At 38.3% G+C, this 13041-nt stretch overlaps 1 protein-coding gene across 2 annotated transcripts in view; it reads right to left on the minus strand.

The window, feature by feature from the left end:
- Positions 1–13041, minus strand: part of LOC105930685 (potassium/sodium hyperpolarization-activated cyclic nucleotide-gated channel 1) — a 126823-nt gene that overhangs the window by 43129 nt on the left and 70653 nt on the right. For both annotated transcript variants that reach the window (XM_036140290.1, XM_036140291.1), the window contains exon 3: positions 11262–11423. In XM_036140290.1, coding sequence (XP_035996183.1) covers positions 11262–11423 — 162 coding nt within the window. The remainder of the gene's footprint in view (positions 1–11261; positions 11424–13041) is intronic.

Consider the following 13041-nt stretch of genomic DNA (forward strand, 5'->3'; position numbering starts at 1 on the left):
TAAAGTACAAAACCGCTAACAAATAGCACCAACAACACGACCACGCCCATTTGTAAATAAAAAATAATCAATATATGCAATATTCAGATTCCGTTTAAAATTTGAAAACACAATAAAACAGTGGCATCAATATTAGACCATTTCTTAATCTAACAACACAACACACTTCATCGGTGTGACTTTGCAAAAGAACAGCTGCTTTGTGATTATTACAAATAATTCACTTTTGGTGATACGCTTCAAAACATTCTATGGTTTGTGTTCAAACACAAGAAAACATTGCGTTTTTGACATTTCCACCATGATACACCTTTTGGACATAGGTTGCATCGTCCATGCTTGCAACAATGAAGAGGCCAATGTCTCATATTACATAAGCACCATAGTGCACATCTGGCTGTGGTTTTGGTTGTGAAGGTCTTTGGGTTTATCTTTTCTTTTGGGAGAGGGGAGAAGTGAGTGATTGTCAGCCAACGTTGGATACTGACTTGTTGGCTTTGTTCAAGCCTTGGACAACTGCCAGGTAGAACCCTTTTGTGAGACATCCATTTCTGGTTGAGGCAGCCACAGTAGCGTTCCTACTGTTGGTAGGAAAGGAGCTTCGGACAGCTGTGCAGATATCACACAGCCATTAAACGTGTACGTCACTAAATGCACATGGATTATTCTAGTCAGAATAATCCTTGGGCCTACAGCCTTCCAAAAATCAACTACAAAATGCTTACTCTATTCTTTCCATCCATTTTTGCTAATTTCCATAAGGTTGGCTGTGCTTATATGTCATGTCACGAAAAGGATTGTAGGATTCTTTTTAGCTCCTTAGCACCGGTAAGGGACCGCTGACGCACTTCCACTTTGGCTAAAGAGTCCTTACCAATAGTATTCAGATAAGGCCTACATCTTGTACAGGTGAGCTAGAATGTCTGCAGAATGTGAGTGTCCATATCGTACTAAATTATTTTTATGAGGCTTACAGTAACTTAGATCAACATATAAATCAACAGAAGTAAGGAACAGAAACGTTGTTTTAGCATATTTATAATGTACTAGTGCTTGATTAGTCCTTTATACAAATAGATGAACAAATAGATTATTTGAGTGGGTTGATTGTATAGAAAATCAAAAATGTTATTACATTAGCCTGAATTTGCTACCTTTACCATTAAGTGACAAATCAACCGTTTGGTCAAGCATATTTAAAAAGAACATTTTTTAAGCATGTCTTTTGAGTTTTTGTGTTACACCAAGGGCCAAAATTCTGTTTAGTAAGGCCTTTATTATCAAAATATGTGGAAAAAGTATCCAAACATTTTAAGGTTTACCAGGAAACAGTCATGACCCAATGCTGGATTTTCTTGTTTTTGACTTCCTGGATGGAGGATGATAAGATGAACCTACCACATGTAGCCACAGGGACATCTGACTAAGTTTTTTTATCATTACATACTTTCACCAAATGGTAGAGATGGCTCAATCAGTTTGAGTTTGGTTAGATACCCCCTTCTTCAAATTTTAGTGACTCAGAACTTGGTCAACCATTTGGCTGACCAGGCAGTTAAAGGGTCACCTTTGTTTTCGATCATGGCTCGTTTTTGCAGTTTTTCTTTAAACACTCAACCAAATTGCATCTTTGTTTTGGAACTGGTGGATTATGAGGAAGGAAATCTGGACAATTTTGTTTATTTTGTCCTGCTGTTAAAAGGATGGTCATAGCCTTACATGTCATTCAAAGCAGCATTAGAGGGTTTAACATTATCATAAAGATGAAGCACACATTTTGAATTTTTCCATATGTATCATGTATCGCAATGAATCAAAACAATTTTGAGATGTTCCATCGGGTTGAAAGCAAGTTGCAAATAAACATAAACTGACATGCAAAACACTATAGGCCTGATTTTCAAAGATTCCAAATGACCCCTAAATTAAGTCGACAGAAAGAAAACTGTGAGAGCAAAAAGTGGGTATGTTGCACCCGATCTTCAAAGATTGCGTGGATAAGAAGTACAAAACAGATTTGGTTTAAATGAATTAATTGCGTCTGCTGCTGGCAGTTTGGGAGCTGCTGTCAAAGAAAGAGGAAGCTCAAATCCTTCACATAATCACTCCAGACACTCAGGATGTACAAAACCGTTTTTAATGAATGGAGAATTTCTGCTTAAACATTGTCTTAGAGACAATATTATTTTTTAAATAAACAAAAAAGGTTGTTTTGTCAGCAGATGTTCTGCAAAACAGAAGACATTTTTTTTTGTTTTATGTTTGACTTTAATAAGAAAATATTTAAGCAGACAAATCAGATATACTCTTGTTTATCATTATTCTACCGGTTCATGCATCAGTGACGGTGGTCATGTCAAATGCGACAGCTGAGCGGAGCTTCTCCATCTCCTGTGGACTGAAACTTCCCTCCAGTCGTTGGAGGTGATAATGATAATAACTATTCAAAAGATAATAACAACATAAATAGGTCTGTCCAACGTTAACCCCACCTCTCCCCCATTGACTGGAGAGAGGCATCAACTTCCCTGCGACCCTGCAGGGATAAGATGTTAGAGAAAATGGTTGGATGGACGTTACAGAACCTGTATTGGAACAATAAGGGAGGGAGTTATGCATAACTTGAGGACCCGTTGGTCTCTTCCATGGACGTGGAATCTCTCCGAGGATGCTGTCCTTTTCTCCACTAAAATTATTCTACTGTTATTCTGACAGTCCAAGTATGTTCACATGCAGACAGACTGTATGTCCTTCTGTGATTATACCAGTGCCTCCTTCTGGCCACAAGGACTACTTTGGATTTTTTTTGCATACGAGTTTTCACTTGACTTTCAGAGGTACTAAATATAGAGGCAAAAACTGTGCCAACTCTCAGTTTGAGCTTTGGAAAATTAAGTATTTTAATTTATGAAGGCCCTTACAAAAAACATTTTTGTACTCACTGTTCTGCTCATTTTATAGATACAAATAGCTTTGCTCCGGGTTTGAAGATCAGCTTTGTACACACCAATCACTTTGTAGCTGTTTAATACGTTCAAACCTTTGAAAGTGATGCCCTTTGTGTGGAGAAAATGTAACACCAGACATCATCATGAACACATCATCATGCTACGGTTTCACCTCTTAGCAGGACAATCCAATTCGGAAAGTGTCGCAAAACTTAAAAATTGATGTTCGCAGATGCTCTTTGTCTATTTTGGCTGAATTTGTTTGCGAAGAGGAATGAGCACAAACTCCAGACTCTCCTGAGGTTGTGACTACCTCTCTAGACCAAGATTATTGTTTTTTAGTCTGGTTTTCTAATTATTTTGCTCAGATTTTCACCCACACTTCCAGGAGGTTATTTTATTTTATAGCAGAAAATTTTTTTTAACTGAGTTGTAGACTTTGTTCTGCCTGACGTATGCTTAGGACTGAGCAAAATCCTAAATTACAGCAGCCCAGCTGTATTGAAGTATTGACCCAGGAGGGCAGCATTAAAAAAGAATTAAATCTTTTGAAATTTTCATTTGAGAAAACAATGTCTCATTTTCTTCCACTATAGAATTATAGAGTGTTGTTTTTCTATTACATAAAATCCCGATGATATCCATTGAAATTAGCAGAAACATGACAAAAAAAAGGAAAATTTCAAGGTGTATGAATACTGTTGCATGGCACTGTGTGGAAAGCCCCACATTTTTACTTAACACTAAAACTAAACTAAACTCCATTTCATGAAACCACGAACACAATAATTTTTAGCAAAAGCACCTCACTATTGGTGGCTCCATCTTCAAAAGAGAGGAACCTGTTCTAGCTTGATGGTGAAGAAATTAGATACCACCTTATCTCCATCATGCTCACAAGCTTCACCCGAGTATTTTTCCCGTACGATCTCCACCACCAGTGTCCAGACCCTGGGGGGGATGGGTGGGGGGGGGGGAGATTTCACTAATCCTAATCCTAAAATAAACATCCAAGCTCATAGACATTCGCAGCTTTCACTTCTTCTGCTGGGGAGCAAGCACCAAAGAACGTTTCTATTTTATGCCAATTAATCTCTCTGTCTCTGTTTGTCTGTGTGAGTCTCTGCAGACTGAACTACTTTCAATAAGTATTTTTTTTCCTGTGTCCAGAAACCACATATGCCAAGAGTTTGGAAGAGCTCCTCACACTAGCAAAAATGAAAAGGTCAGTGAAACAAGAGTATTACATTTGAAGGAAGTAACAGAGGAAAAGAAAAAGAGTCAGATAAATTCATAAACTCAGTGCTGAGTTTGGCTGCTGGAAGTGACTCATTCAAGAGGTTGGAGGGAAGATCAAGTGGGGGGATCTTGCAATAAAAGAATGCCAAGAGGGGTGACTGACGGATGGTTATGCATGACTAGCCCGGTCTTCATGGGTTTTGTTTGTGTGTGTGTGTGTGTGTGTGTGTGTGTGTGTGTGTCTACCTACTGTTTCTGTCTCTGTCTGCCTCTGTCTCTGAACATTCAGCTGCCTACTGCTTAGCTGACTATATCTTAACATATCCAACCTTTGCATAGCACACTAAACACATGTCCATATGCAAACAAATCCAACGGCCCATCACCCTCTAAACAGAGCCAGCACAGTGACAGCGGCATTATCTTGTCTGGTGATTAAGTAAATGCAGCCTCTAAAGAGTAAGAAGGTACTCTCAGGCCATTAGTCAGAAAGATAACAACCATACAGCGTGTACTGCAACACTCAGCAGTATCTGCAGTCCTCGCTCTTCTAGCCCCTGCTGGAAACCAAGTACAAGCCAGCTATAAGAAAAACATATAAATGATGAATTTTAACTCATCAGTCTTGAGCAAGATAAAACGATAAAGATTTGGGGAAAAAACATTCAAGTGGCAGTCATTGAATTTGGTATTTATATCTGAAAGAAACTGAATAAAAAACACCAGAAAACAGAGAAAGAGAAAGAGATGTGAAGATATTTAGCCCGTGTACGGTAATGCATTGTGACGGTGTGAGAAGAAGAATCCCACACGTGGGCGCGACTTATCACTTTGGATTTGCCAGGCCACAGTCAGCACACAGGCCATTACTTCAGCAAAGATCCATGGGGAAGAGGTTCCACAATCTGCTCACATCATAGTCTGTGAAACCATGCCAGCTGCTCATGAGCATAAGCCTGACAAAATTCTTGACTTAAAAGGAATCTTTACCTCAGCTGTTTCCAAATGATTGTAGAAACGAAGGCTACAGATTAAAAAAAAAAAAAGATTAAAACAACTACAAGCATAAATTAGGAATTTCAAACATTCTGTGAACTCTTTTTGGCTATTCTAATTTAAAACCTCTAAAACTACTCTACAAACCAAGCCATTCACTGCTCTACGCTTCATATCAATCGAAATAGGACAAGTAAAGTTGAAAAGTTTATAAATAGTGCTTAATTTTTTTTTTTCTGCAACCTCCAACCTAATTTGCAAATGGTTTGGCAAGAGGACAGGTTGCCACTCCATCCCTGGGCAACACAGACACACAGGATAGAAACACATGTATGCAAACACTCATACCAAAGAAAAGTCTAGGCATGGCGTGGCAAGGGATATTTGTTTGTACAGCACATTTCAGCAGCAAGACAATTCAAATTTCTTTACATGATGAAAACATAAAGAAGAAATAAAGAAAAATCATTTTGGACTGCAGCACTTTGATACTGAAAAGTGCTTTATAAATGAACTTGCCTTGCCTTGCCTTACAGACTGATGTTAATGAGGGTTCAGTTAATAGTTTGAATAGAAAAGTCAAAGGTAACTCTAAACAAATGCATTTTATCCTTGATTTAAAAAAATGTATGGCATTGAGCATTTTTGCAGTATTCTGGAAGTATGTTCCAAATTAGTGGAGCATAAAAACTGGATGCTGTTCTGTCATGTTTGGTCTGGATTCTACGGAAGCAGAGAAGCCTTGAACCAAAAAACAGGAGTGGTCTGGAAGGTTGATACATCAGAGAATCTTTAATGTATTTTTGTGGAAAGCCATTAGTGATATATAAGCTAATAGAGGTATTTTATAGAATGTTCTCTGAGATACAGTACACAGAGCCAATATAAGGACTTCAGAACTGGAGTGATTTTTCACTTCTTTTCTGACAGTTTTAGTGAGGGTGCGAGGAGCGCTAGGTGGATTTTGAAAGCAGCCCACTGATTGACATTTTAGGCAGCCCTGTGAAGACACTGTTAACAATTATCAACTTGGCTAAAGATAAAAGCACACATGTGTTTTTCAAGATCCTGCTGGGACTTCAGTCCAAGAAATCCTGGAAAATGTTCTCCAGATTGTGTTTTTATTTAACTGAGGAAGATGATGGCAAATCTATGCATTGATTGATTCTATACATGTACTCAATGCTCCAAAGGGTTCATTGTTAAATTGTGACATTCTAATAAAGAGCTGTGTTTCATCTGATTAAATATGGAAAAGATTTTTGTTTTTATACAATCTGAAGAAGTCAAAGCATGTAGATATAAAATAGGAAGGGGCTTAAAAACAAACCCCTGATCTGAATCTCAATGAAAATTTGGTGGCAAAGCTGGAAAGGTCCGTGTAAGTAAGGCGGCCTACAAACCTTACTCGGTCATAGCAGTTCTGTCAACCAACTATTTTGAGGAGCTTGTGGAAGGATACCCAAGTCATACGGTTAAATGGCATTTCTGTAAAACACTAAGGGAATGTATGTAAACCTCTGCATTAACTTAATTTGCTCATTTTAACTAACATTGAAAGAAGGAAATGTTTCGTCTGATTTGTTGTCAGACAGTGAGGAAAAATTTGTCGTTTTCAAAACAGTCTATGTAAATATATGGTTTCAACTGTAAATCAGATGAATCATATTTTGTTTTTCAAAATTTCCAAATGGACGAACAGTGTGTGAACATAAAGGCACAAAGCCAAAGTCAGAGACTGTGTTTTGAAATCCGACATAGATTTAATAGCCAACTTTGTCATCTTGCTTCATCATGCAAATTAATATGCGGTTATACGTCATTATGAAAAGAGAATCAATGTTGTTGGACTTAATGATTTAGGTCAGCAGTGCCTCTAGTACACATTTCTGCCCTCTTTGTTTCAAAAATATTTCTGCACTCTCAAGCTTTAAGCGTCGTTTGCCGAGCAAATGATCCTGCCACACAGGGGGCAGCAAATTAGCCTTTTACATGAGTTCATTTTATACTGATTTGCATACAAGAAGGAAAACGTGTCAAACTCATACTGAGCAAGGGCACCAACATGCAGCACAAATACAGGAGATGATCTCCAAACTTTAGTTTTATTATACATATAAGGTCAAAAATCAATGTAACAGAAGCAAAATTCTCTCCCGCTTTGTGTACTTGACTATTAGTGAGGATGATTTGTAACATTCATGCGGGAAATTAGATCAGTTGAAAGTCTTTGGGTGCAAACAGAGAGGGATCTGTTTGTTCCATCTGTTTGCACGAGTAACACATGTAAGCTGGTATTGAACTTGCCTAGGCAACGCATAGCCTCAAAGTAAAGATAAGAGTGGGAAACCGAACCATGACGTTGAGCGGAGCTGACATTTGCACCTCCAGCCCTATGCCTCCGAGCGGCCAACACGCGTGTCGAGCACAAAAGTGTTTATCACGCAGAAGGAGATGGGGAGGCAGAGGACTTCCATAGGCAAGTATTTACAAGCAGTGCGAGCCAGGAGGCATGTACACACTTCTGCACAATCATGCTGCTCTGAGAGGAGCAGCAATGCTTGACCCCCCCATCTTAAGGCAGAGACAGTGAGGAGGAAATAATACTGTGGAAGAAAAAAACGCACAACAAGAGGAAGGCAACAAGGACCTTAAATATGAACTGTGATTCTCTTAAAAATGTGTTTTCCAATCATCTCCTCATCTGCATTGCTGTGAAGCTCGTTCTCAGGCTCATCCTGCGAACACCCAGACTTTCCACCATGAGAGACTTCATGACCTACAAACCTTCACCCCAAACATACTTTAAAGCATGTAACAAACCTGGATCCTCAAGTCCTGACTTGTCCTGATTTTCTACTGAAGTATGGCATTTGCCTTAACTGCAAAAACAATTAAGTCCAGATCCATGAAACTGTGCTTTCGCATAAATTCAAGCACATTTCTTCTGTATACCTATATGGAGCTGTATATACCTGACGGTATACTTGAACTAGAATATAGCACAATAAATAGATATAAAGTTAGATATTAAAATGAAAAGTAGCTAAATTAGGCATAAATGGACATAACTGACCACAAGATGGTTCAAAGAGCTGTATATATGATCCTTGGTGTATGTGGAATATGCCTCAACATGCATCAAAAGTACATCTTGGCTGTAAGGTTGTTGATTTGCAACACTACATACATGTAGGAGATTTGAAAAAGATATAAGTAGATAAAATTAGCCATAACATTGCTAGTCAAACCCAGGCTTCTGTACTTTGTTTAGAAAAATCCTGGCCTTTTAGCTGATGACTTTAGGCCTACATTAACTGTTAGCCTATATAAACTGCACCTCAAAGTAGTTACACGTGAATGCATTTAAAAACGTGTAGCTGTCGCCTCTAAAAATGTAACTCCATCAGGAAATGATTTTAAGTACAATGTGGGAACCGCAAAAAAAAAAAAAAAAAAAAGCAGACAGGTGGTTCTGGTTTCCCCCACTGCCTTTCTTCGCAGTCTATTATCAGCATTGATCCTGAAAAAAGGCAATATTCAAGACAAAGAATAAAACTGGTCGGAGTGCATCTGAAGCACGTAAAGGTAGAAGACATCCACGGCCTTCAGAACTGTATCAGAACACAGCAAACAATGCATGAAAGAAACTGCACTCTTAATTAAGATGCCAGGCATGCAAGACCACCACTGACTCCCAGGCTCTGTTCTCACAGGTCAGACTGTGAGAGGAAAAATGCCTCATCACAGACAATGTAGCTGTAAGCAGCCAGTCCTGTTTTTTTTTTTTTAATGCACAACTCCTTTACTGACAGCTTGGCACTTGCCAACACCCAGTCATGCCGAACCTGGTGACACCTTACTCTGCTGTCTTAATTCCTGTCTTGTAACTCCTTAAAGGGGTTTCATCCGCTTGGTGCCTGCTTACTGCAACTTCAAGCTGTTGTTAAGAAGCCTTTGAGAACAAAAATGTGTTCAAAAGATAGCAAAATAGATACACCCCACGTCATGTCACCAGTGTAAATCAAAAAAATTGTATCTGTGCACATGGATTTAAAAACATATTAATGACTAATAAATACAGAATTGAAGTTGAGCTTTAAAATTTTACTTTATAACTTGTAAAAACAATGTCCACACTTGAGCCACGTAAGTCAGTGCTTTAACCAAGTTGCACTCCTCTATATTCCACAATAATATGTTGAATTGGATACAACTATATGCTAAAACATTCCAGTGTAATAAATGCACCAATACAGGCAAGCTGCATGTCTCGTGCCACCGCAACATTACAAATGCAATTCCGTGATAAACAAGATGTTTCTTCCACATCAAGAGGCAATTTTGACTGTGCAGAAAACAAAGCAGAGAAGGGCTAAGAAGACCTACAGCATTCAGACAGCAGAATGGCCCACCTAGATTTTCTGTGTTTCCAGCTAAAATATAGAACAGAAACGCATAACATTATACATAATTTCTTATCTTACTCAACTATATTCTTAAGATTATACAGATTTACAATAAAAATTATACGTTTTCTCTTTTTTCCCCTCTATTTTCTACATTTGCTGACCTTTCCCCTGGGACAGCCAGATGCATTACAGGCAGAACCTACTTATCAACACTTTATTTTGAAGCAAATTGCTTCCAATAGAGTCTCTAAGAACTTCTAGTTTAAAAAGAGCCTTTTTAGAAGAGCTGTCACTGCTGTTGAGGAATTTCCTCTCATGGGAAACAATTATTCTCAAAAAAAGAAAAAGAAATCTGGGAAAATCTATCCTAGTTTGTTGATCCTAATTAACAGTTATGGTATCTTTCAAAACTTTTCTCTCCCTTAAACCTTTTCACATGCTATCATGTTACAGCAATGCATGTGTTTTAGTGTGGGTTTATGGGACAGACCCACATAAAATAGATCAAGGTTTTAATTTGTGTCACATCCACATAAAAAGTGAGGTCTGCATCTGTATTCAGGCCCCTTTAATCTGATGCCCCTAAAATAATCCAACGCAACCAACTGCTTTCACAAGTCACCGAAGTAGTAAATGCAGTCAACTACTGAGAGATCGGAGATGTGCTAGACAACATCAGTGAACAAACATCACGAGGACCAAGCAATATGGTGGTGGGTGCATAATGCTGTGGAATATTCTTCTTTTGCAGGGACAGGGAAGCTGGTCAGACTTGATGGGATTATGGATGGAGTTTAATACAAGGAAATTATGGAAGAGCCCCTGTAAAGACTTAAGAATCAGGAGGGAGTTCACCTTCCAGCAGGGCAAAGACATTAAAAATACAACCAGACCTACAATGTAATGGTTTGGAATAAGACATATTGGTGAATTAAAATGGCTCAGTCCAGATCTAAATCCAAGTAAAAATCGGTTTCAATGTGTTTCACAGACCAATCTGTCCAATCTGACTGACCCCTTGTATAAAGAATAGCATCTATATGTGTAAGGTTTGTAAAATATTGAATAGGAGCTCAATACAAATGAAGGGCATGCTTTTCAAATTTGTTTTTTTGGATGGTATTTCACATTTTTCTTTTACTCTTTTACTTTTCTTCAACTTCAAAATGTTGTATTAGTTTGCAGTAAAGTCCCAACAAATATTAATAAGTTTGTTGCTGCAAAATGAGAAGATATGGGAAAACTATATAGGTTAAAGGATTATGAAATGCATATTGAGAGCGAGATGACAACTAAAACAATTTAAAAAGCCTATCTACAGGAGGAGATTCCCTAAAGGCCATATCTGACTTTTAACAGTCATTTTTAATATAAATTAGTTTTTCATGTCAATTACAACTTTGTTTTGTTCTCTAATATTAAATGTTCTGTCAAATAAGGAAGTTTTTACAAACATGAAAAGTACAAATGTAACTGCTTAGTAATGAAATAGCAACATTTAATTTTGACAGTAAAAAAAAAGAGCTGTGCTGATCAGAACTGCAAAACATGCTTATCTCAGCTGATTATTGTTGTATTAAACAATCATTAAGAGAGGCAGGAAGCAACAGCAGTCAACATAAATGTGGCTTTGTGTATGAAGGTTAAAAAAAAGAGCAATACTTACAACCATGCCATTTAGGGACACCCAGCAGTCAGGGGGAAAGTCTTGCAGGAGAGGCACCAGATACTGGAGACAGCCATCCCAGTGACACAGCAGCAGCATCATCCCTATCAAATTAAATATTCTTACCACTGCACTAGCCAGATCATAGGTCATATGGAAAATCTGGAAGACACAAGCAGAGACAGAGACCTCAGTTAGACTACATAATAGTCTGGACATTCAAAGATCAAACTGACTGGTGCGGTGTTATATTCAAAAAGACCTTCAAACCACTCATTGAAGTACTAGCCTCATTTTAAACTGGGGAATTGGGATGCTTTGGGTAGGTATATGTGTATCTGCACTAGCAGACACTGGGCTGTACAACATATTTCAACATGGCCGCTTTCCAAAGCAAACAGAGCCGTGGAGGAAACACACACCCAGTACATGCGGACATCAGGTGACGTAGCGTAAATGCGTTACATGATGAAGAAGCTGTGGAATAATTAGCCGATTAGTGTGTTTCAGCGCCATAAGCAGGAGTCGACTTTTATAGCCGGCGCGGCTACTTAATCAGAGCCTGAAAGTTTTTCAGAACAAAAAGTCATCAGCGGCGTGAAGAAGCTCATCTGCGGAGAGAACCGTGTCATTGGATCAGGCCAAGGTGAATCGACGCACGCCTGGGTGACCATGGCACTCATTCAGAGCTTTTCATTAGCACGTGAAATCATCATCAGCATAACAAAGCAATTACTTACTTCCAGGTTAGTTAGGTCACAATCTTCTTTATGCTGACGCTCAATTTCTCCCCGCTAAGAAAAGCTTAAATAAGGAGAAATACGGCTGCTGATTGGTCCGTTTTGCATAATAAACCTGGCTATTTTTTTCACTTGGTATTATAAAAAATGTGATTTCAGGCAATTAGGGTCTATTTTAAAATAATGGCTTTCTATGTGCCATAAATATACTGTTCTATTTGTATGAGTTGGGTTTGAATTGGTTCATCAAAAGATTTGACACAAAATGTGTAAATTCTTTAGATACAATTCAAATTAAGTTAAAACTTAACTACTTTAATTTTAAGTCTAAAGTAGTTGGCAGACTTCACAGGTTGTGTAGTATTAATCTGAACATAAATAGATTCACTGCTTCATGCATTGGGGTTACCGCACTGGACAGCTGTACATGAGGTGTTGATGGTACCGAGACCTACGCTGTGACCGGAACAAATAAACTTTTTAAATAAACATGAACTAAAATTGTCAGCTTCTTGGCAATATCTTGCCAGTTCTTACACGTTTTCAAGGCTAACGTATAACTACCACTGGCGGTACAAGGGTTCGCCTAATAATTTGCAAGGTAAATTTGTGGCAACAAACAAAACAATGAACTGCTGAAGCTCCACATTTTGCCCTCTGTGGCAATGTGTTTACTAAAGGAGGTAGTGTAGTAATGTGTGTTGGAAAAATCAAATGAGATACAAATTGCCACTTGGAGTGGGGTATTGCAAGCTTGACATGCAAGGCAGTCAAACTGGACTTTTGAGGTCAGGGTTGGGGAGAAAACCCTTTTGGATTGTCCAAACCAACGTCTGACTGTCAGGATCACCAGGGGTTTGATTATATATGTTAGCTCCCTGGGGATCCTGCGGTCTTATTATTTTATATTGTCCATCCCTAGATCCTTGTTTTTTTCATTTGTTTAGTTTTCTGTTCAGCATTTAAGTTAATTATATATGCTGGTATTTCTTGATTCAGCTCCTGTCTTGTTAGCTTATGGTCTTTATTATTTTAGTAGT

This window comes from Fundulus heteroclitus, chromosome 8 (genome assembly GCF_011125445.2).
Source record: "Fundulus heteroclitus isolate FHET01 chromosome 8, MU-UCD_Fhet_4.1, whole genome shotgun sequence".
NCBI classification, from domain to species: Eukaryota; Metazoa; Chordata; class Actinopteri; order Cyprinodontiformes; family Fundulidae; genus Fundulus; species Fundulus heteroclitus.